Genomic DNA, 24774 nt, shown 5'->3' with positions numbered 1-24774 from the left:
CAGCAAAGACTTAAAGATAAATGTTAGTATCAATAAGGGCTTCAAGTTAAATAGATCAGTTCTGTGTGATGGACGTGGAGAACACATGGAGACATTAATCCCACATTTATGTTTGTTTGTTTTATTACTTGAAAACTTAAATGAAGTGTGAAAGCCCTACTTAGTATCACTTTTAAAGTATTCCATGAAATCATACTGAATGGCACAAACTAATAATAAATCTGTAATAATTATTACAGTTAAGAAAGGTGCCCTTGACAAGACATTGACTAAGTAGATTTGGAATGTAAATTGTAAGTGACCCTGAGTTGGATTAAATGATTATAAAAAGTAGCTGGATGAGGATAAATTATTTATCTGAAATTTATCATTTAAACACCTGGAAACATATTTTTTGTATAAAATATAGTTTTAGTGTAAACAAAACCACAAAAAGTTGGTACTACTTAAGAGCACTCAGTTTAACTTTTGTCACACACTGCCACCTAGTGGCACTCTGTCTGCATGGGTAGGAAGTCTACACATGTTTTTTCTAATCATGTCTGTAAGAAGAAAAACAGAAACCTTTGATCATCTTTAGTCTAAAATTGAATCTCTGGAACAAGTAAAAGTTGTCTGACAGAGGATCTCAGACTTCACACAGGCCCATATAGTTGTGAAACTCCACAAAAAGTCAATTGTAAAATCTTAAAATCAATTCTAAAACATTCTGGAAGCCAGTGCAAAGAGTCTAAAAGAAGTAATTAGCTCTCTCTTTTTGGTTGTAGTTACAAGTCTGGTAGCTGAGATCTGAACCACCTGTAGCTGAATAATCAGCTGCAGGTCTATAAACAGCATTATCAGGTATTTCTACAACCCCATCATGACCAACGCCCAGAGGAGAGAGTTTTTTTTTAATCTACAAAACAATCAGAGTAAACAAAGTGTTGAATTGACTCACATGTGCCAAAAATCTCTTTCTTTCCTCCTTCCCTCCAATAATGCTGGATTTCTTTTTCAAAGCCAAGAATGAACCTAAGTGAACACTGAACCTAGTAATCTAACATTTAATTTTCCCTTAACCCAACTAAGTCGGGTTTGTCTGAAGCTGACCAACTCCTAACCCCACCACTTCACCACACACTCCTTTCAGTCAAGACACTGCTGTGTGAATACTCATGGGAAAGAAATAAGTACATTTCTTTTGTACAGACTGCAAAGCATAAAAAATAAAACTATTGTTGAGGCGAGGCAAGAGGCTGATTAAACAATGATGACTAAAGAGCACTCGGTCCAATTTTTGTCACACTGCCACCTAGTGGAGCTCTGTGTCCGTTAGTGAAATACCCGTACATGTATTTTTTATAATGTCTGACAGAAGAACAAAAAACAAACAAACAAACAAAAAAAACAGATTTTCTTTAAACTATTCTGTGGAACATATCAGTACAAGACCAATTAGACCTTTCAGCTCAGTTGTTTAGCATGGTGTTTTTATCCTGTTTACTTCGTTAAATATCAGGTTTACATTATTTGTTAATTACTGCATTTCTTCATCTCAATTAGACATGTCATATGAGTCCCACCAGGATAATGCCATGAAGGATTACAGGTATCCTACCTGAATAAATTCACACTGTTTGATCTTGTCAACCTTCTGTTTTTCACAGGGTGAAAGACTCTGGGGTGTCTTCCATGGCTCTGCAGGAGCTGGGCATCAGTCTTTCCATGACAGGCGTTGCTGGAACCATCCTGATCTGCGCTCTGCCCATGTGGAAGGTCACAGCATTCATCGGCACCCACCTTGTGGTCATGCAAGTGTTCTGGGAGGGTTTGTGGATGACCTGTGTCAGTGAGTATACAGGTCAGATGCAGTGTAAACTCTACGATGCCCTGCTAGACCTGTCTCCAGACCTCCAGGCAGCTCGTGGCCTCATCTGCATCAGCAATGTGTTGGGATGCCTGGGATTTCTCATCTTCATCCTAGGAGCACGTTGCACCAACTGCTTGAGCCACCCTCAGATCAAGGCCAGGGTGGTGCTCAGCTCTGGGGCCATTTTCTGCTTGGCAGCCCTCACCACTATAGTTGCTGTTTCTTGGACAGCCAACAGCATCATTACTGATTTTCACAACCCTCGAGTCCCAGAGGTGCTGAAGAAAGAGCTTGGAGCAGCGATTTACATTGGCTTTGTGACATCCGGGCTGCTTTTCTGTGGAGGGGTCATTTTGTGCATGAACTGCCCACCACAAAGGGCCAGATTCCGTTCTAGTGGGTACATTATGGCCAAGACACCCACCCGCAGCAGCTACGCCATCAAGAATTATGTATAAAGTCAGGAATGAGAGCTCAAAAATCAGAGCAAGGACACTTAAGGACAATATAAATATTTTACATAGATTAAATGCATGTTTTATCATCACACATATCTACATAGATAGCTAAGTATTTACATCCTTTTCTTTGTATTTAAAGTACCTTTACCAGCAATGGCACCTTCAAGCCAGAAAGACCTTGGGTTTGGATGTTTCTTAACAATCCTCCAATCAAAACAGGTCTAATGGGTTTATTGCCTCAAATACAGCTATTGTGTTGTCCTTTAAACCGTTTCCTGATCCTTTCTGTCAAAACTCAAAGCATGTTTCCTTTAACTTGCTGAGGGCTCTCACACTTGATTTTACTCTTGCGTAGCTCTCAGTGCCGGCAGACTGAAGGATATGAGGTTAATGTTAAACAAAGACACACAGACATGCATTCACCTGAAGCCGTCGGCAGTGATCTGAGTCACTGCTGCCCTGGTTTACCATTCCCACACTGCCGAATGCATTAACAAGTAGACGTGCATATGCAAGGCACCACCACAGAGCCGTGTCTGGGCGTATTTAGACTTACCTCCAGGCAAACTAAGCCTGGGTGGATAAGCTTGTTACCCAGACATGATAACGTCTAGATTTAAATGTTTTAAATGCTGAAACATTTCCATCACTTCCTGGTTGGGTTTAAGCAGCAACATTACTTTGTACTTTGTTGTTATTCAGTTAGAATAAACATAATGACATGATTACTGAGCTGCTGCTCAGTGCCTGATTTATCCAAAAATGTCACTGGGAATTGTAGCCAAATGGTTTAATCCTTGTTCCTTAAATCAGTTAAATGATATTAAATGTTTTTGTCATTGTTGGGAATTATGTACAAAGTGATTAGAAATCATTGTAAGATGCACCTGAAGCAATAAAATGTGGAAATTTTCTCTCTTGGCCTTTAATCTCAGGTTTTAAACACTGTAGCTTCAGTTTCTCTGAACAAATCTCTAAATCTTTTTTCAAAGTCCTCTCAGATTAACCCAGAGTATAGAGTATAATCCTGTAGCTGAATGTACATGTTTCATTCTGTAGAAAATTATATCAGCCCCATTTTAGCCACTTTTTAAGTGAAATTACACAAAATAATTTCCATTTTAGAAGCTTACCTGGTTGTGAAATGTATGTTTGCATTGCACAAATAAAAACTAAGGGTTAGCTGTGTCATTCGAAACCTTGTTCTGTAGTCAGTTCTGGACCCAGTAACTTACAGATGAGTCATCTACACTCCAGCTGGAAAGAACAGAAACATCAACACCAGTAAGAACTTGCTAATGAAAAGAGTTCACAGTAATGATATTCTGCTCTGCTTGATGCATTTAGAGGGAACTTTCTAAATTTACTTGAGACACTTGAAATGAAATTTCCTGTTAGAATTAAAGCCGAGCAGCTGAAATGTTGGAGCACAGTGAAATCTTTGTTCTTTCCTCGATGAAAAAACCGAGAGAAAGGGATTGTTTTGAAACCATGGCAGAGCAAACAGGGCATTCCCTCCACCCAGCTGCAGCCACGCCAATATCTTCGTCACAATAATACCAGAAAACTGGTTTCCCCTCTCTGAACACACATGCAAAACAGACACACACACAAACTCTTTCTGCCTCAGGCATGCATGCACACACACACTAAAAAAACACCCCACCCCACTGCGCTCTCCTGCCAGCTGTGTCTGGTTTGGCTGGGCCTGCAGTGAAGAGGAGGACGAGACCGGTTGGAGTCATGGAGAGGCAGCTGGAGCTCGCTGCCTTTGGTGTGGCCCTGGCAGGCTGGCTGTGCTCCATCCTGACCCGCTGCCTGGCCCTGTGGAAGGTAAGCGGCACACTGGACAACTCCACGGCTACTCTGCCTGCCTACTGGGATGGGGTGTGGCTAGAATGGGATCACTGGGATCTGGCCCATGATGGCAGCCTGCACTGCTCCTTCTACCAGTCTCTTTTGTCTCTTTCTGGAAGTTTTCGGACGTGGAGAGCCCTCATCATGGCGGCTATCGGAGCTGGGGCTTTTGCAGCAGTGATTGGAGCGTTGGGGCTGCTGCTGGTCCCCAGGCGAGGACAGATCAAAGTGTTTTCTGGTAGTGCTTTTGTTCTGTCAGGAATCCTGATGCTGGTTCCCATAGCCTGGACGTGCCATCACACGAGTCAGCCACTGGAGGGTGCTGTGCTGCTGAGGAGAGACTGGGGGCCTGCCCTGTATCTTGGATGGATCTCCTTTGCCTTGATGGTGGCCGGTGGGGCGTTTCTGACCACCAGATGCCCCACAGCTGAAAGCCGAGCGGAGCAACCTGAAAACAGCAGGTACCCAAATTTAGAGGAGGATGCAAGTCACCCACTGAGCAGGATCAACAGGACTACATTCACACACAGCCAGTACGAACGCAGATCAGAGCCCACCTGAGAGGACTGACATGAAAGTTTTAACTGGGTGTGTGAGATTAAACTGCAGAATCATTTTCATGTGAAATGGATGGATAGAGTACCAGCTGAGGAAAAAATGGGGCCGCACATGTATCATCATGCATTTGTTTGACTTGGATTTAACTTCAGACAGCAGTCACAGCACTAGTTGTGATGGGTTTTATTTTCAGGAATGTAGGACTGTGTAGGACTAAACCTGGATTTTCTGTGTTGTTTCATTTCTAACAAACTGAAAACATTTCATCTAATTGTTTTAACAATCAATTCTCATTTCCAAAATTCAACTTACAAATGTATTTTTCAACCATCTCTCCATAAGAGGATTTAAGAAAGTGTTTGTTTTTTTTCTGTTTGATCACTGAATTCCTATCAGAAAAGTCATCTGGGCATGCCATCCCTAAACAAGACAGTTTCAGTCCAAACTCTCCTCACTGGAAGTTTCGTGATAATGGAACAAGCTTCCAGACCTGACCAGAGCAGGGATGCTCTCCTAAACTTCAAGAATTTCTTGAAGCTTATTTCTTTGTGGAAAACCTTTTGTAACATGTTTAAGAAAGACACTCAAACATGCCTGAACTGCACTTACTTTCCACCTCTGTACCTGTTCTTGTAACCTATTTGGCACCCAGTGCATGAGCCAGGGTTTCTCACGGTGAAGCTTGAACGTTGTTCTTCAGTGTATGTTGCTTTGGATAAAGACATTTGCTTAATGAGGAAGGTCACTGAAATATAAAACTGCTGACATACAGCCAACACTGGTTTGATTTTGGTTCCACTGAGATTCATCAGTTCAGTTTGCTTTACCCAAACCCAGACCTCACATGCGCAAAGATAAATCTTGATTATCTTCGACTTTCTCGACTTTAAATGTCAAGAATTAAGCAAAACTAAGCAAGTAAAGTCAGCAGGAAGAGGTGGTGTTGGCTCATATTAAATCTGAACGGAAGCGAACAGTCTCGCTGTTTAAAAACATCTGAATGGATGAGATGTTATTTCAAGCATCTGAATTGTTCTGCACCTGCGGACTGAGAGAAAAAGCATTTTACAGTTTTTAACTTAAATTATTCAGTACTGTAGTTTAACTAATTACACCATAGACCACGTGACTGGGTAAAGACTTGAGAAGTAAATTTATTTCAATTTTTTTTATTTAAGAATAGTATATTAATGGACATTTACATGTGAAAATGCTAAATTATAGCCAGTGACTAATTTCCACCTTTGATCTCTAGGCAGGTGGGTGGACTTAAAAACATAAAACAACCTATAATTACATCACATGGTTGCATAAAGTGGATCTAAAATTATCTTTAATGGTTACATATCTGAATCAAATGGATTTTAGAGTCTTTGATACTGAACTTTTCTTTCAAATAAAAGAATAGGATGTATGATGAAATGAACCAACGTGTTCTGAGTAAGATGTGCAGGCTTAACAAGTGTGGAGCAGGACTTTGTGGATCCTATTAGGAAAAACAACAAGAAAGGAAGGAATTGGCCGTAAAATTAGGAAACAACACACTTTAACTGCGTTCATTCATTTTTTATTCATTTGTTCCAACTTCACTATTAAAGATGAAATCTGACAGAAAACAACCTTTCTTTACTTTTCAAATAAGTTTTAACTCTGAATTATTTCTTTTTTAAAGGAGGGGAAAAATCATTTCTGATTGACTTTAGTTTTATGTGCAACTCCAGCTGTAATTTTACTAATAAAAACATTTGTTTACCAACTTACATCTGTGATGAGGCTGCGTTCCACATTTTCATTGTGGCTAAAGATAGACCAGATATAATTACACATTTTAATATCTTCAGCACTTTTTCCATCATGGATACAACAGAAATGTGATATAAATGTAGCTTGTTTGGGTTCAAAGTCTCCATGTTTTTCTGTTTGATCGGGAACTGTGCAAAACTCTGATATAGAAAAATCTCAGTAAATAAACACAGGAAGAAAAAAAAAGTTTGTTTTTTATTAATATACATAACTGGGTTTAAGAAGAGCTGAAAAATAGAAAATAGAGAGACTGTCCAGAAGTACGGACATTAATAAAAATAATAAATAAAGGAATCCAGGTCACAACTACTGATCATTAAGTTTAGGTATAAAAGCTGAAACTTGCTTTCAAAGCACAGCTTGTAAATAAAACCTTCCACAGTTCGACTAATTCTTCAAACATGGCTGCTGATAATAAAGGGTTGAGGTTAATCAGATCATAAACAGTCCTTTATATGAGTTTATAGGCGGTGTGTTCCAGTGAAGTGTGTTAGTGTAGATAAGGTGCAGAGTCCGGACTGGCTGGGTGACTATAGTTTCTCATCTCCCTCCTCCACATCCTTTAAGCTGAGAACCTCCAGAGAACCACGGCCTTTGGTCTCGCAGCGGATCAGCTCATCGATCTCCCTGAAGCAGCCGGGGTCCACCAGACACACCTGAGCGTGATGAAGATTTCACACAGTAGAAAGGTGAGAAAGCAGAAGCACGCTTAGGATTTTACAAACCAAAATCATCTGAAGCATGAGCATCCAGCTGAACTGCAGGGATGCAGAGTCTTAATATATCTGTTCTTCTTATCCAGTCTATTGCAGATGTGCTTGGTGAGCCACACCCACACACTCACCATTTCCAGCTCCTCATCAAACTCCTCACTCTCCACAACCTGCAGGAGAGGTTTCAGCTTCTCCTTCAGCCTCTTGGCCTCCTTGGCTGGCAGCAGCAACCGCAGCCTCATGTGGGCTCTCTGGATCTCCATGGTCTCCTTCAGCTGCCGGATCACCTCCAGAGCCTACGAGCAACGAGACAGACTAGACTCAAGATTAAATTAAAAAAAAAAACAAAAAAAACATTAAAGCTCTCCTGTTTAATGTTCAGCTCCTATGAATGACTACTTTTTTCAAATGGTATTTCAATGTTAATGATCTTTTCTGTGCTAGTGCTTGTATTTTCAGTTAGAAGAACCATTGCTGCTAGTTTAAAGCCCCTCCCCTTAACTTAAGCAGATTTTTACCCTAACAACTGCTAATCCAGCATCCGTCTTGCATCCTGTCTCTTCTCTGAGCTCTTGCTACTCACTAAAAGTCAATAAGATGTTGACTCTTGTCATATCTCTTGCTCTGTCACTTTCTCTCTTTTCTTTTTCTCTCTTCCACCAATAATGTCCTCTTGCCTTTCTTTTAATGAATCGGCCATGGTGCACATTCAAACTGACCAGTGCATTAATATCCATTCGTTAGTATGTGACATGGTGCCATAAAGTGAAACTCAGCTGTAAAGTGATGCACCAAAATGGAAAAATGAGTTGTGAACTGTGGTTTCTCAGCCTCAGAACGCCGCAGGGAAATGAAATCTCCAGGAATGTTTAATAATAAATGCCAGTTTGGCATCAAAACAAGTCAAAAATTAAAACATTTAAAGCCTCCTAATTTTCTATTACGCCCTCATAATATTGAAAATTAAATTAATTATTGTGTTTTTTTCCCCCTATGTTTTAGTTCAGAGTTTGAAATTAGTGTTGTGAAAACATAAAAAGAAAAATCTGTATAACATTGTCTTCATGCCTGGTGAGAAACGTTTATGTTCAATCTTAAATCACAACACATTTTGTGCTTTGAGCTGTGTATAATAATCCTCAGAACCCAGTTAGGGTGAGCTCTACTTTTGTTTTGAGACAGGTCTGAAATGTTTTTCCTCCAACTGGAAAATCACTTTTCCAGTCTACACAAGTACATTGCATATCAGTGTGAAAACTCAGGTGTGTAACTGCTCACCTGCTGCTTGGTGCTCTTGGTGGTCTTGACAGAATAGTGGATGTCCTTCATCGCCCGCTCGATGAGGCTGACTGTGTATGGCCTCTTGGTGCTGGGGTTGACACACTTCTCTGACACAATGGTAGCGATGTCTCTGAACATCGTCTCCAGCTGAGTCTGCCTCTCCTTGTCTGACACCTGGAGCTCCCCTTTGGCCAAGATCTGGAATGAAGCAAATAGCGAGAAGGGCTGAGATGGTGATACACCTTGAACTTAAAACAGAGGCAGTCTCTTATAATTTACCTGTTTGCATATTTCTGTCTGATCATCTGTTCCAAAAGCTTTAGTCAAATCATCCTTCTTAGCAGTCTGACCTTTGGACACATTAACGAAAACAGAGTGTGTCTGCAAAACCTCGTCTAGGTCTTTCTCTCTGAAAGAAAACAAGATAGACGTTTAACTTCCATCACCTATAACCTGAAAGAAACTAACAACGGCTTAAACTGACATATCAGTTGTTTTAACTCGTAACAAACAAGTTCATGTCAATGCTGATAATTAATTTGAATATTATGGACGTTAACGTTTCATACGACTCACGCTCCTGATCTCCAGCTCATAACTTTGTTCTTGTAACAAGCTATTTCAAAACGCTTCCCTCCTTTCTTCATCCGCACCACCGCCACATTCGTCAGCCGGATTTGATTCGTTGGCGTAAATATAGACATGTTTGTGCTTAATAAGTCACAAAAATGTGTCAAACGTGCTATTAACAAGAAAATATGCTGTCATTAGCTGCGTCGTCAGTACCACCCAAGCGTGTTTTCAATGAGTGTCCCCCGTGAAACATCGAACCTGAACAGTTCCGTTTAGCTTCACTCGACATCATGGACTCAATTATTAATCCAAATAAATTATTCAAAAGTTAAAAACAAATCCTGCATGATTTATAATTACTGGTAATTAAGGCATATAAAATCATAAGCATAATCTTGACGTAGTAAAGAAGAAAAGACTCGCTAGCTAAGTACCGGAAGTATTGCTATTATGTCTGTATTACCCAGAGAACCAGAAATAATAAAAGACTTTTTATTAATATTAACAGCTAAAATAGATATTTTAGAAGTACAAACTCCAAATAATATTTTAAAAACACAATCTACGCTCTCCCGTTGGATGTGCGACAAGTACATAACTTTATTTTGAAAATAAAAATAGGAAGCTTTAACATACCATTAAATTTAACCTGACAGACATTATGCTGCAGTTCTCCATATCACCAGAGGAGGGCAGCAAAGACAAACAAACAGCTAGAATAAATGAACGTTTCACTCCCTTCCGGAGTGAGTTCAGCATTGCTAAATAATACAAGAATAAATAATTTTAGTTTGCTCTGTTTCTTATTTTGCGCCCATTATTCAAATACATAACAGTCCCCAGAAATCTTGGCAATATGCCAAACTTACTCATGCATTTCCTTCAATGTCCACATGAGGACAGCAAAAAGAAAAAAAAAAAAAAAGGGAAGAAAAAAAAGAAAAAAAGAAATGAAATGAGAGAGAGAGAGAGAGAGAGAGAGAGAGAGAGAGAGAGAGAGAGAGAGAGAGAGAGAAAGACAATTAGGGTAATCAAACATCCTGACTCATTGTCAGTCGGATTTGATTGATTAATTTGTGTAGATATAAACATATCTATGTTAAGTCCCAGAAGTTTATCAAAAGTGCTGTTAAGGAGAAAATATGCTGAAGTGCCACCTGCATCCTCTAAGTGTCTTTTTTTCAGAAAATAACTGAATTCTCCCAGAAAGAAGTGGAGTGTTGTTTAAAAAATGATTGTGAAAGATAATTTTCAAAGTATTAGCATTAACTCTACATTGAACATAAATGCTGCAGTTCTTAAAATAACCAGAAGAGGGCAGCACAATCACATATAGTTTATTATAACCCTGTAACAGTAAATCACGCACGTAACGGCGAACGTTTCAGTTATTGTCAGAGATAATGCTAACATGGGAATACAAAGGTGCTTGAAAATACAAATAAATCTCAGTTCTGTTGTGTCTTTTCTCCTTTCCTATTTTATGTGACGCCGTTTTTGAGTATATTCACTTGGAAACGTTGGTATTTTATCAAAATACACTGATGGCTAATGGCGAATTTACTTATGATCTTCCATTAATGTTCATAAGAGAGCAATAACACGTTTCTGTAAAAAAAAAAAAAAAAAAAATAGGCAAATAGAAATAATATAACTGTCCTATAAAACTAGTGTAACTTATAAACATCATTGGCCATTATTAATACCCTTCATTCTTTAAACATTTTCTGTTTTGCAGTCATAATTCAGTCGCTTGGCTATTCGCCAGGTACAATAATCATAACGACGGGTTTTTTTTAACAGAGCAAATTGAGCAGGACAAGAGTGCAGAATCAAGCTCTCGCATGGAAGACGGTGTATAAACATTGACTCGCAGCAGAGAACGTTAAGAGACATAAACAGAGTGGTACTGCTTCCGGTTACCCCTTAAAAATAAGACCTCAATAAGTATTCTAGAAAGTGATAGAAATTTAAAACTAAGAGAAACTTCGTCCTGGTTCGATGTGAAAGCACGATTTCCCTCACCCCCAGCTATTGCTTACTTTTGCCACAAAACTGCTCAAAAGCCGTTTTAAACTGTTTTCTGTCACTAACCATACCCAGAACTGCATATCCCAGCGTGCCCATCGGTCGACCAATATGGACGCTTACTAAGATACTAGCTTCTGATGAGTTCTTGTGTTAATGTTGTTTTCACCGTTTGTAGCAATGTCAAATCTCTTCGTAATATTTTTGCTTTTCACTGCTCATGTGTCTACAGTGGATACTAAAGGTGAGTTTGTTTAAGTTTTTAAATGAACGGAAACATTAGTTTACGTTGTTTTAGCTGGGGCTATTAGCTAGCATGTGTTGCTAATCACGCTCAATATCTTCCAGTTGCAGCAGGTTATTAAAGGTAGAAGTTTAATCAAGTTGTCTTGCTACATCGTGCTGATGTGTGCTCTTCCACGACAGAAGCATTGCATTGTTATTAATTGTGTTGGTCTGAAACGGAGGAGTCAGATGTGTTCTCTTCTCTCAGCCTCACAGGATGCCCAAAGTCCCATCGAGAACTACTTCATGTTGATATGGCACAACAGGTTGTACGTCTATTCAGCTGCTGCACTTGTGTTTGGGATCTGGTTCTCCCTAAAGGTGGCACTGAAAAAGGTGAGTATAGTCGCTCATTCTTTAACATTATTTCTGTGTAATTGTTGACTATATTTCTGTTTTTGAGAAACTTCGTCCAATGTAGGAGCAAGTTTTTAGTATTCATGCACCTCCACGTTGACAGACATTTTAAGGTCTTGCATTTAAAGGAAGCTTTTCCTACTTGACTGTGCACTGTGTTTTGACATTAACTATGTGTCTTATTATGCCTGCAGAAAAGCTTTCCAGAGAGTGTAGACTTGTGGGTCCACAAAGCTGCAAAGATCAAGGACACCTCTGATAAAGATGCTGAAGTTCATCTCTCAGGAGTTAAAATCTTCTACAGCTCTCAAACTGGAACAGCAAAGGTACAAATATCTGCTAAAAATGTAAACATCCTCCCTGTGAAGTTAAGAAACTGACATGATGATGCAACATGTTGTAAAATTGTTGCAGCCAAATAACCTGGACATGATATTTTATCCAACTCAGTTGCAGCACTTTGGAAATGTGTTGAGAAGCCGTTCACCTTTTGGTAAATTACCAGGAAAACAGAAAACAGGCACAATGACGGTGCCTTCAGGAAACCTGGGGAACTATTGGATCGTGACCACTTTAAAGGATTAGAAGAAAGTTTTGCTACTTGGAAGTAAAATATAAATAAATAAGGGGTGGATCGACACTTGTAGAATACTAATTACAAAGAGGGCAGCAATGGCCAAGTGTAATAATTGCATTAAAATAAATTCTATCTGTGTCATAGTGCCTCCAAAATCTGACCACTTCAATGAAAATGACTCAAACGTAGAACTAGATTACTTGGGTTTTTTATAGCTTTGCATAAACCAACGTTATATGAGTTGTAGCAAATTTCACATTGAAGTTATGATAGATTAAATCAAAGCTAGAAGATAAGTGGCAGCTTTTTACATCTTGAATTTATGACCCTGATTTGTCTGGTTTGTACTGACTGAAACTCTTTGTTCAGGGTTTTGCAAAAGAACTGTTCGAGGAGGTGAAGAGTTTAGATATTCCAGCTGAGGTGATTGACATGAAGGACTACGATCCAGACGATCAACTTGCAGAGGAGGTAACAAAGTCCAAAACGAAGCGCTTTGTTTGTTATTAAATGAGAGGGAAATAATGAAAGTGTTCTGTTTAATGATGATATAAACAGAGGACCAACTCCAGAGCCGTTCTTCACAGCTATAACTCTGAATTTAGACATTGTATGAACTAAATGACTAGTTAGTCTGTCTGTTAACTGCAGCATGTTTACTTTGTAATAACAGATTGCTTTAGGGTGTTTGGGCTTTAAAATGTGTCTGCAAGCCCAGGAGAGCAGGCAGTGTGAGCACGCAGGTTAACATGAACAGAATTAATCAAAGTGAAATAAATCACATCTGGTTTATGTTGCAGTCATGACAGCAAATTGTACGGTTATTATGCAAGTCAGCCATTTTTTTTCTCTACTGGCCTGATTCTTCTGTTCCTGCCCGGCTGAAGATGGATGGATTATTTCCATCAGTGTTCCTTCTTTTAATTTGAGGGCAAAGGCCCTGTTCGCTGCACTGAGAGCTGAGTAAGATTGTGGCTGGCTGGCATGCAGCAGAGAGAAAAATACTTATTCAAGCAGCAGGATGGTGTTAAAAAGCTGCAGGAACCAGAGCAGATGATGTCCCTTAACATGCTGACTCATGGTTCGGCCATCAGTGAAGAAACAAGATGATGTCTGTCTGACATTTAATCTGCACTGACTTAGATCGACTCCATGCTGCGGTAGCAGGAAGTTTTTGGTTCTCAAGTATGTTTTAGTGTCTGTTGTTGCTTTTTCTTTTATTAATTTAACAAAAACAATGACACCACAGTCACAGGTGTCTTCTGTTGTTTCACCAGCTTGTGTTTTTTTGTGTTTCCATTCAGTGTGCCAGTAAGTCAGTCTGTGTGTTTCTGGTTGCCACCTACACTGATGGACAGCCCCCAGAGAGCGCTGAATGGTTCTGCAAGTGGCTGGAGGAAGCGTCCACCGATTTCAGATATGGGAAATCCTACCTGAAAGGCCTCAGATATGCAGTGTTTGGTCTCGGCAACTCTGTCTACGTTGGTCACTATAACACAGTAAGAAATGGTTTCTATGTTGGAGCATTTCCAGTTGACTCCGCAGTTCAGTGCAGTTCAGTACTTTAGTTCCAAGTTTCATCTAACATTTGTACAGCCACACTTTATTAGCTAAACCATATCCCACCTGTTTTTCTTCAGGTGGGTAAAAACGTGGACAAATGGCTGTGGATGCTGAGCGCAGAGCGAATCATGACCAGGGGAGAGGGCGACTGCAACGTGGTGAAGAGTCGTAATGGAAGCATCGAAGCAGACTTTCAGGCCTGGAAGGTCAAATTCCTGGGTCGCATCCAGGCTCTGGCAAAGGGAGGGAAGAAGAGCTGTAGTGGGAACTGTAAGAATGGGGGTTCCTGTAAGAACAAGAAGAAAGACAGACGAGACGAGGAGGAGGTCGCCTCACGTGATAACAGCTCTGAGGTAATAACAGGTTAATACAGTGTTATAAGCATCATTGCATTTGTTGGGTAACTTCTTTTATTCATTTATTATTTTTTTATTTAAAAAAAATGCCATAATAACCTGCACTCTGCACCTGCTGAGGGTCCATGGGGAAATGTCTACAGGATGAGGCTGAAAGGCTTTTCAATCCAACTCTACTTTCTTGTCAAGGTTACCAGGTTCTGATTTAATAGTGATTTACAGATCCCAGTTTGAGTGGCTGCTCAGTTAAACCCTAAATAAACCCAGTGGTAAGCAGAGGATGAAAACCAGTAGAGATCAGGTCAGTCCACAAGCTTGTCTGGATATGTTAGCACATAGTTAATCTTCTGTTTGTTCTGTTATGACTCCAGCCATGTCTGCCTGATGCTGGAAACACACAGAGACGACTAAAAGTAAATACAAACTTAGATTCCCAAGAAGTTGGTAGATTGTGTAAAATGGGATCATTTAAGCTCAGCAATTTTGTGCATCTTATTAATGGATTTTTTAATCATATATATATATATATATATATATATATATATATATATATATATATATATATATATATATATATATATATATATTTTCATGTCAGTCATGCTGTTAAATAATGAAAAATGAAGTTTATCTTCTACAAAGTCTGGATGGCACCGTATGCGGCTCCACCTGAGTGTGTTCTTCATCTTTCATGGTACCTTCACTGCTGTGCAACGTCTGCTGCGTACGCTGCTGCAGCCATCATGGATGCTGGATTTTAACTATAAACTGATAACAAGCTGGATGATCCCTCTGGTTTTTATTGCTCACACCACAGAGCAGCTTCCCACTTTAGATGAGCTCACACTGGGATTTCCACTCATGTCTGTTTATGTGCTGCCGCCTCAGGCCCTGAAGTTCGAGGCCACTGAAAATGAGTTTTTGGCCTCTTCCCTAGTGTAGATCTTTCCAGAATTTCTTTTAATGATATTATACAATTATTTCTTCCCAACTTTACATAGAGAAAAATTAATCGTTCATTGAACTTTTAGCCCGCAGGCTTTCACAGATTAAGGGAAATTGACATTACATGGGCTCTTCAGATATCCAACCTTATTAGACGAGTCTCAGTTTTATGACTTTCCATAAAATTATGAGTATAACTTGCATGATATGTTTTTCTGTCAGTGATGACCATCTTCCCAAAATATGAAAATTTCATTAATTTCCCGAAATTACACATTCACAGTTTTCTATTTAATATGTTCACACACAGTTTTCATATAAAGGTCATCACAGACAGATGATGAGTTGTCATGGTAACGGACATCTCTGATGCAGCTTTAGCTGAGACTTTCTCTCGTCTGTCTGCATCACTCTGAAGAGGTGCCATTCAGCCGGAGTTCACCCAGAGGAGCTGACAGCTGTGGCTCGGGCGCCCCCGTTTGTTCCATCCTGTTCTCAGTGCACACATGAAGCATCCACATGTTCTTATTTTTAATATTTATATATTTTTTTTAATTTTATTTAGGGTCTAATTTAATTCATTTATTTTTTAACACCAAGAGGAAATAATGCAAAAAATAGTTTTAACAAACATTTGTGGTTTTTACTCTTTGCTGTGTCAGGTGGATCTGATAGAGTCCAGCAGTGATGAAGACGAGTCTGGTTCTCCTGATGAGAAAAAGTCAGGGTCTGTGGTGGACATGGAGGATCTGGGCAACATCATGAGCAGCGTTAAGAAAGCAAAGGTCAGACTCTGCCGACAAGCTTGATGACACCACTTTTTGTTTTGTGTGTGTTTCGTTATCACTTCACAGTAGATGGTTGTTCAGTCACGTTGAACTTGACGGTGTCACCATACGTCGGGTCTATTTTCAGAAACACCGAGGCATTAGGTTTCCATCCGCTTCGTTCATTCTAAGATTTGTCAGTACAAAGAAAAAATGTCGTCTTTGAAGGAAAAATGGCAGATGGGTTGATAGACACCAGACCCCAGCAGGCGAGAAGTGGAGGCTTGCGTAATCTCAAGGACGCCCACTTCACAGATTTGTAAGGAATGGGTGACTCAAGAAAATCAGAAAAATGAGAGGAAAGAGACATCATCAGTCTCCCGTTATAGGGACGTAAAGGGATGGAAGTCATTACGTTTACGTTTTTTCAGTCATTTAATTTAAGAAACTGTTACTAGGGCTGGATGGAATATTGAATTTCAAATATTTTTTGTTTTTTAGATGACATATGAAACCAGGCAGTAGCATTTATATTAAAATGATCTGGCTCTGCCTTAGACAACCTACTTCTTCTGTAAAGCTGCGCCAGCATGAATATTTCACCCCCCTGACAGAGCAGCCATGCCCTATCTTCCTCCTTTTTTTCAGAGCGACATGATGAGTTGCAGACCTGCTTGCAAGCTCTCCTCGGTGTTTACAACTTAAACTTAGCAACTTTGTTAAATATAGAAACACAGTGAACAGGCCATTTCTAGAGGGATACCAGAACACCAGGAACATTCTTCCCTCATCTACGTAAAGCAGCTGCTGGGAAGCTGCACATGGACGCTAATCTGAGTCATGCTACACGAACGTGCAGCTGAACTCAGTAAAGTTGTCGCCAAATGGAAACTAAGCAACTGAATAAAAGGTAAAAAGCACCATCTGTCAGTGTAAATGAAAACGCAGACTTCGTGTCGGTTTAAGGTGCACTTTATGAATTCTGAAATTTATACTGATTTATACTGTATATGATAAGCATTTAAGAGCAGCTTGTAAACTTAGAAATTCGTACATAAATAACCAAATTTTTATTGTTCCTCAACTTATACAAACAAAATAATTAATTAAATATCCTTCACTTCCATTAACATTAAGGAAAGACCCAATATTATGCCACAAAGTGTCATTTATACACAGGGAAAAGGAGAATTTTACCCAATTTAAAGGACAAAATGTGGGAACAACTGACTGAGGAGTCATATCTTCCGCATAATCATCACATTACAGGTAGTCTTGGTGACAATGACAAAAACAACTTACAGATTCAAGGATGGGACAGAAAAATCACACATTCATGTTACGACTGGAAACGTTAGAGGTCATAACAACAAAATGTAGGAAAGATGAAAATGTAGCAAGAAACGTGAACATCTGTCAGCATAGACTTTGTATTACACCATTTGCCAAATTCAGTCTCTGAGGACAACTGATGTATATCATTATTATCATATCTTATGAGATTTATTATTATATATAATCATATTATATGAATATTTTCTTTAAAACATTTTGATAGGTGCTGAACGATGTGGATGTCATGTATTCATCTATGTAGTCAGTCGAAGCAGCCTCCACAGAGTGGTACACAAATAATTTCATATTTATAGTAAAGGCTCCGTTTACATCACATGACCACTTGTAACTTAACTTCCCCACTTTATAAGCTAACAAACACACAGCCTACTTTGTTTCAGTTTGCAAAGGCACACAGATATACATGAGTACCAGATCCTCATCCATCTGCTAAGAGAACCATCCTCATTACTCATCCTGTGATGAGGCCTGTCACAATTTTTACATAATGATCACACTGATTACAAAATCTCCATCATTGTTTCCAATCAGCAGGATATAAAATGGCTGAATTCAACTAGCAGTAAAAGAATTCCTTCAGTATTTCTACTTTATTTCCACCCGTTGGGATGATTGACTCTTTTGGTGCGGTCATCTCATTGCGCCTCCTCCTCTTGTGGTGTAATGGCACCTGAGTGGAAAATGAATTCCTCCAGCTGGTAATCTGTTGGTGCCTAACTTCAGGCTATATGATCAGTGCTTTTTTTTGATTACATTGAATCACATGTGAGCTCCGGCACGCTTAAACAAGCTACATTTAATAGACAACCTTTGATGATTTCAGGAGCTTGAGAAGATCTGTTCATTTATAAGATAAACTAATACGAGTATTTTAATGTATTCCGTGATGGATGCTGTTTGGTCTCATTTCTATCATCACATTTGGATAATAATTTTTCTCTGTCTTTACAAATTAGTGTTAATTTTTGCATAATTTTGTCACACAGCGCTGTCAGTGCAAGATGTAATTAGCCTGAACATCAAAGATTTGCCAAGAGACAACACATACATGGCCCAGCTGCATGTTTGAGCCTGAATTATTGATCGTTAGCTCTTTACGCTCAGCTGATGAGCAGAAGTTACTGTTTTTCACAGATATGGTAGAAGAATTGTACCAGTTATTACTTTTTTATTTTTTGTAAACTGACATATTGGGTTACAACGACTAAATAATGATCTAAATACATAATGTAGCTTTTAAACAGAGCTGGAAATCAGTTGTCACCTTGGCTGGTTTTGTCCAGCAGATGATGGCAGAGACTCTTATTGGCTGTCCGCTCAGTGACCTGCTGGTAACACCTGACACTTAATATCACTCCATCGTATGACTTTAAGAGCTATTGACTTTCACAGCCCTCATTTAACAAAACTGAGCTTGTGTTCAGGAGAAGTAAGTCGCTGTTATAAAATGTACACTGAATTAGTTAGGGAGCTCTGCAGGTAATAAAAGAGCAACAGTTATAGATAACTATTTTTAAGGGACAACACCAGACTAAAATTTATAGTTTTATTGAGCTGTTTGTGCTGAAACTAAAGAAAAGTCATTTTCTTTGAGTGGGTTTTTGGGTGTATCACAGTATTACAAAAAAGTTATTAACCATAGTTAAGATAAGATTATCTTAATTTTTCCCCCTTCAGGAAAATGTATAAGTTGAATAAAAATTTGAAGTTATGACTCTATTGCTGCTCTAGTGGATTGAGATCTGGTGTCTGTGGAGGCCGTTGGAGACCAGTGAACTCATCGTCATGTTCTAGGAAGCAGGTGGAGATTAACTGAGCTTTGTGACATGGTGCATTATCCTGCTGGAAGTAGCATCAGAAGATGCTCCACTGTGGTCCTAAATGGGTGGACATGGTCAGCAACAATACTCAGGTAGGCTGTGCTGGTTAAACCAGGCCATGCTGGTACGGTAGCAGCTATTTCTATAGTTTTGTTTTCTTTGATTAGATATATTTACTTTTATTTATTATGTGTAATATTTACTAAGTAATAAGTTATGGATTAACATTATTATGGCAGATTTCACCTGGGGACAGAGGTTTGGATTGTGGACACACCTTGATGGTCTGTTACTACTAGGCTACTTATGTCACATCCAGATGGCTCGACAGGTTTTTATTCCAGCAAACAATGTTGGGTGACGTGACATTAGGTGTTATGTGATTTTTGACCACTTTCTATTAGTTTGGTCTACTTTCATTTGCTTTTGCTGATTTTTGTTTACTTTTGCTTTTGTCTGTTCATGGAAATAAACACGTTATATTTCTCTAAACCTTTTTGTCCGAAGTGCATAACTCCTATCGTTCTGCTACCCATGGCCTTTAGTAAAGTTGAAAAGGCCAAAATGGTACTAAGAGGTTTAAAGTGGGCCAAGAAAATATCCCCCACACCATCAGATTGGAGTGTTGAGCCAAGGCAGGATGGATCCATGCCTTCATGTTGATTTTAGCTCATCTGGGTCTACCATCAGAATGTGGAGCTGAAATAGAGACGTGTCAGACCTACAACATTTTTCCATCTTCTATTATCCAGTTTTGGTGAGTCTGTGTGAATCATAACTTCAGTTTCCTGTTCTTAGACAGTCTCTACAGTCATTTAGCAGATGCTTTTCTCCAAAGCGATTTACATCGGAACGTGGTAAGGCAGTAGCGTTAAGGGTCTTGCCTAAGGACCCTTAGGTATGGAAGGTGTTAATATTCATCCCCTGTGGGATTCGATCTTAGGTCTACCCCCATGGGCAGCAGATGCCCTGCCAACTGAGCTATCCAGCCACTTCTGCTGCTGGAGCCCGTCTGCTTTGAGGTTGGATGTGTTGTGTGTTCAGAGATGCTATTCTGCATATCTTGGTTGGAACCAGTGATTATCTGCCTTCCTGTTGCCTTTCTGTCATCTCCAACCAGTCTGACCTCTGACCTCTGACATCAACAAGACATTCTGGTCCAGACAAGATAGTTTCTCTTCTTAAGACCATTTTCTATAAACCCTAGAGATGGTTGTGTGTGAAAATCCCAGTAAATACTCAGACCAACAACCATGTCATGTTCAAAGTCCCTTAAATCCCCTTTCTTCCTCATTCTGATGCTCAGTTTGAACTTCAGCAGGCTGTCTGTCCTGTCTGTCCAGTCATTTTCTTTTTGTCTTGCTGCTTTTAAGACATTTTCATTTAGTTAAAATGAAGAACAGTTTCGTTCAGAGTTTTACTAAATGGGATGGTTTCTTATGATTTCATGACCATCCGTGCAGCCTAAGCTGAAATGAGTTAAATTTTGGGATGAAGACATATTTGCCACAACTTTCTTCAAATCTACCCAGTAATAGACAGGTTTTCTTGCTCTGATTGGATGCAGGGTTTCTATATCCATCTATATCAGTGTTTGGCTGCAGTTCTGTGTTTATTCTGCCAAATGTCAGCGAGATTCATTTCCATTGTTGCACTAATTGATTTTGCACAAGCATTCATAGCTCTGGCATTGAAACTTCATCATGAGAGGCTTCTGTTTCTGCCAGAGTGGTCTGTTTCATGTTGTGGGACTGTTGCCATATAGGAGTTGGTGTGAAATGGATCATTAACCTGGCCTGCTGCACACTATTCTTGGCTCAGTTTTGATGTTTTCAAGCTACTGTCCACTGGGAGAAAGCAGGAAAGAGATGCTGCTGTGACTCAAAGGTCTTTTGTGTAACTTCAAAACATTGGTGTTGGTGGAGGTTGAAATGATTTATCTCTCTCTTGTATGCCAAATGTTTTGGCTAAAACAGTCAGGCAATTCTCATACAGTCTCTCCTCTGTTAGATAATCAGACCAGGAAACTTCTTCATGGACAAAATACTTTGAGTTAGTTCAGCTACATTTTTTTAAGACCCCTCTTTTTTTATTTTTTTTATTTTATTTTATTTTTTTATTGTATTTTAGTTTCGGTTTCACTGAAGGGCACTTACTGATATTTACACACATATATAGAAGTAATTAATGATTAGAAAATCTTCCAAAAGTGCCATCATCACTGCATCATTCTTTGTAACTAACACTCTAAGACAACATTTTCAATTCAAAACTTTATTTCAGAGACGATATATGCTCCATATGTACTACACACACACACACACACAAAACAATTAAAATGCTTTTCTATTTAGTTTTAAACTCCAGGTATTTCATAGAATAGAAAAGTAACGTACTGAGCTCAGTCTGAGATTGGTCAATGTAGTGATAATGCTGATGACAGTCTGACAACCTGCACATACCACTGTACATGAGGTTGCACAGAACCTCAGTGGAAGTGGGTACATCTGCATTTATGAACATTTGGCTTGCACTGCTCCATCGTGGGACCTTAAGCAGCATCTGCATATCATCATTAAATGCCACAATGAGTCTTTGCACGCTGCTGTTTTTGTAGTGCCTCTACAGGTGGGCCCTATACATAGGAGTGCAATAGGCTTGAAAGAGTCTAATCTTTACAGTTGGTGAGCAGATTCCAAACCTGCAGATTAGCATGTTGGCCTGTCCATAGAGCATTCGACATTGTCTGTAAATTTCTCTTATCATCAAACAGGTCTGCAGTCACATAGTGCCCCAAATATTTAAACTCACCACTGACATTCAGTCTCTTACCAGACAGAACAAAGTCAGGAAACATCTGCTTTGAATCCTCTCTGCTCCGAATTATCATGATGATGCTTTCCTTTGAGTTATATTTTATATCAAAGTCTGTTCCATACTGACGACCACGTCTGCAACAGCTTTTGTAGACCAGCACTCTAAGGACAAAAATATCACAAGATCATCAGCGTACATTAAGTGCTTGATGGTACTGTTGCCCCGTTCCACAGTCATTTAAAAGTCTATTGTACATGTATACATTAAACAAAAAGGGAGACCAGTGCTGCCCTGTCTCACTCCATTTGACACACTAATGGTGCAGATAAACAGTTTCTTCATTTTACAAACATAGACTGATGGGCATACCAATAGACCAGATTTCTTACCAAACATTTAGGGACACATCTCTTGTATAACTTGGAAAATAACTTTTCATGATTTGCATAATCAAACGCTTTTGAGACATCAATAAAACACATAAAAATTGTCGTATTGTGTCTGTTGTACAAAGATTTCTAAGCTTTATTTCAAAGCATAGATGCACATGTCTGTTCCATGTTTGGGTTTGAAGCCAAACTGGTTGTCAGAGGTCAGCAAAAACTCTTCCATCTTGGTCAAAATAGTCCTCTACAACACCTTATAGACACAGTGCTGGCCAGAGCTCTGGGCCTATAGTTTTCTTTACTATTAATTTTGCCTGCTTTATTTTTTACAGTTGGAACTAAAATGACAGACAATAACATGTCAGGTAAAATTTGATGTATCCCGTAAAAAACAAACAAATAGAAAGCAGGGAATACAATTTCCTGCTCGCATATTTTAAGTGCTCAGTGGTTATCTTGTCTGCACAAGATGCCTTATTGTTATCCAGCTTCATCACTACCTCAGACCTTTTGTGGGTGACACATTCACAGCTTTACTTTTATTAATATTGCCTTAAATAAATGGATTACTTTTGACAGCGTTGAAAATGTCATAGTAGTGTTTCTGTCACAGTTTAGTGATCTTCTCTGCTCCACTTATGCCATCAATATTTGTTGTTAAGGTTGTTTTACAACTTTTTTTTACAACTGTTCAGCTTTTTAATTTCTTTCCAAAAATCTGCAGGGCTATTACTCTGTAATTTCCTTGCCAGTGAGTCAGCCCTGAGATTGTTCTTATTTCTCTTCATGAACCGTAGGTCATGTTTAAATGTGAGTTTGCCTTCTTCATATACTCATATAGGGCCACATTTAAGTCTTCCTGTTTCAGCCCAGGCTTTAACAGCCCTTTTATCCTCAGCATGGATCTCCTAAACATACTTGTTCCAGCCTAGTTTAGCTTTGTACATCTTTGTCTTATACAGAGGCCGACTTGAGACAAGAAGAGAGTCAACAGTTTTATTATACAATGAGCAAAAATTCAGTTTCAGATTCTTGCATTTAATATCATTGCAGACGAGTGCGCGTTTGGGCAACTCAGTCCTCCCCAACATGGTCTCAATCTGAATAGAATATTTGCAAATGTCCTCTTGATCTAAGATGGACCACTTAATTTACCTTACATGTGTGTCATTGCTCATGGGCGTAAGAGATGGCACATTGCCCACATTTATAGACAATAAAAAAGGCACATGATCAGAAGTGGCACATTCATAGTTAATTCTGAAAGATGCATCAAAGTTATAAGCATCACTGGTACATATACAGTGGAGTTCTTAGGCAGAGGTATTTCACGAGAGAGAGAGAGAGTCCATTATCTGAGCAGAAATGCTTTAAATGATTAGCAAACAAGGACCTGTGGTCTGAGACATCCACATTCAGGTCTCCCACAATGAAGATGCTGCTAGATGCATTGTCCTGTATATAAGCCATAATATAGGCCAGTCTATTGAGGCTCATACATCCATTCTCAGAGCATTTATATGGTGAATTAATGTTTAGTATCAGGACCTTTTTATCCCCACAACAGAACTCAAGTCCTATAGCCCAGTCAACATCCAGCCTGAGCACTTGGACCAGCTGGTCATACTTTTTATGCCTCAACACCTCCAGGAATTCTGCCACAGAGTATCCTGGTACTACAGTCAGTGGTAGATTACCCTGCTCCATAGAAGTTCATTTGTATGGAGTTTATCCTTTCCAAATCCTGTTTAACTAGTTAAGTCTCCTGCACACAAAGTTTATTGCAGGTTTCTATAAGTTTAGTTACGACATGTTAGCAGCTACTGCAATATAGACGTTTATAATGCTGCCCTCTACGAGGCTTTTATGATTCATGTGGAGAAATTTATTGATTACTTGGTGAAGTCCTAGAATAGAAATTGTAACACAAATTCTTGCTAATACAAGTGTTTGCAAGAAGTGTTTGGTTAGGGATGCATCGATCCACTTTTTTCACTTAGTGTGGAAAAGACTGAGAGCTTTTTTGTATAAGGGAACGTCAAACTTTACATGTAAAATTCTTTCCTAATTTTTAAAAATACATAGAAATGTACTGAATTACTTAGTTGGTATATAATGAAAATAAACAGAAATCAGCTCTTTACAATGGTTTAGTACTATTATTTAATTATTAATTATTTTGATTGAGAGTGTCAGAAAATAACAATAACGCTAATTTACCCTCCATCCTGCGGATAAAACTGACGCAGCGTAGTTTGGTCGTAGTTTTGTTTAACATTTACAGCTATTCATCAACGTCTTTGCTCTATTGTACCAATCTGTGGTCTAGTGTAGATTCAAACTGCCACTGGGTCTCTCAACCCCACGTTTTCCAAGACCCAGCTCAGCTTCTGATTGGTTATTAATGTATTTATCCCGA

General features: G+C 39.1%; 3 protein-coding genes and 1 long non-coding RNA gene across 4 annotated transcripts in view; 3 read left to right on the top strand and 1 right to left on the bottom strand.

Moving 5' to 3' along the window:
- The first annotated feature begins 1664 nt into the window (after positions 1-1664).
- cldnj (claudin j) lies at positions 1665-3227 on the top strand. Its single transcript, XM_041995245.1, has one exon. It carries the CDS (start codon positions 1675-1677, stop codon positions 2308-2310), a length of 636 nt encoding a protein of 211 aa, XP_041851179.1. The 5' UTR covers positions 1665-1674; the 3' UTR covers positions 2311-3227.
- A 1194-nt stretch (positions 3228-4421) lies between these two features.
- LOC121646326 lies at positions 4422-7347 on the top strand. Its single transcript, XR_006011602.1, has 3 exons — positions 4422-4631; positions 7099-7220; positions 7334-7347. It is a non-coding gene; the product is annotated as an uncharacterized LOC121646326 (long non-coding RNA).
- sbds (SBDS ribosome maturation factor) lies at positions 6280-9341 on the bottom strand. Its single transcript, XM_041995244.1, has 5 exons — positions 9102-9341; positions 8805-8934; positions 8523-8723; positions 7376-7540; positions 6280-7187 (listed from the first exon to the last, which is right to left on the bottom strand). The coding sequence occupies exons 1-5, from the start codon at positions 9227-9229 to the stop codon at positions 7062-7064; spliced, it is 750 nt and encodes a 249-aa protein (XP_041851178.1). The 5' UTR covers positions 9230-9341; the 3' UTR covers positions 6280-7061.
- Positions 9342-11152: 1811 nt separating this feature from the next.
- The window catches only part of tyw1 (tRNA-yW synthesizing protein 1 homolog (S. cerevisiae)), a 61264-nt gene continuing 47642 nt past the window's right edge, over positions 11153-24774 (top strand). The window contains exons 1-7 of the mRNA XM_041995166.1: positions 11153-11370; positions 11620-11747; positions 11963-12094; positions 12715-12816; positions 13650-13844; positions 13986-14261; positions 15872-15994. Of these exons, the coding sequence (XP_041851100.1) occupies positions 11283-11370; positions 11620-11747; positions 11963-12094; positions 12715-12816; positions 13650-13844; positions 13986-14261; positions 15872-15994 (1044 nt within the window). The 5' untranslated portion in view covers positions 11153-11282. The remainder of the gene's footprint in view (positions 11371-11619; positions 11748-11962; positions 12095-12714; positions 12817-13649; positions 13845-13985; positions 14262-15871; positions 15995-24774) is intronic.

Source organism: Melanotaenia boesemani, chromosome 9 (genome assembly GCF_017639745.1).
Source record: "Melanotaenia boesemani isolate fMelBoe1 chromosome 9, fMelBoe1.pri, whole genome shotgun sequence".
NCBI lineage: Eukaryota > Metazoa > Chordata > Actinopteri > Atheriniformes > Melanotaeniidae > Melanotaenia > Melanotaenia boesemani.
Note: the sequence above shows the minus strand (reverse complement) of the source record. Positions and strands in the feature narration are given on the sequence as shown.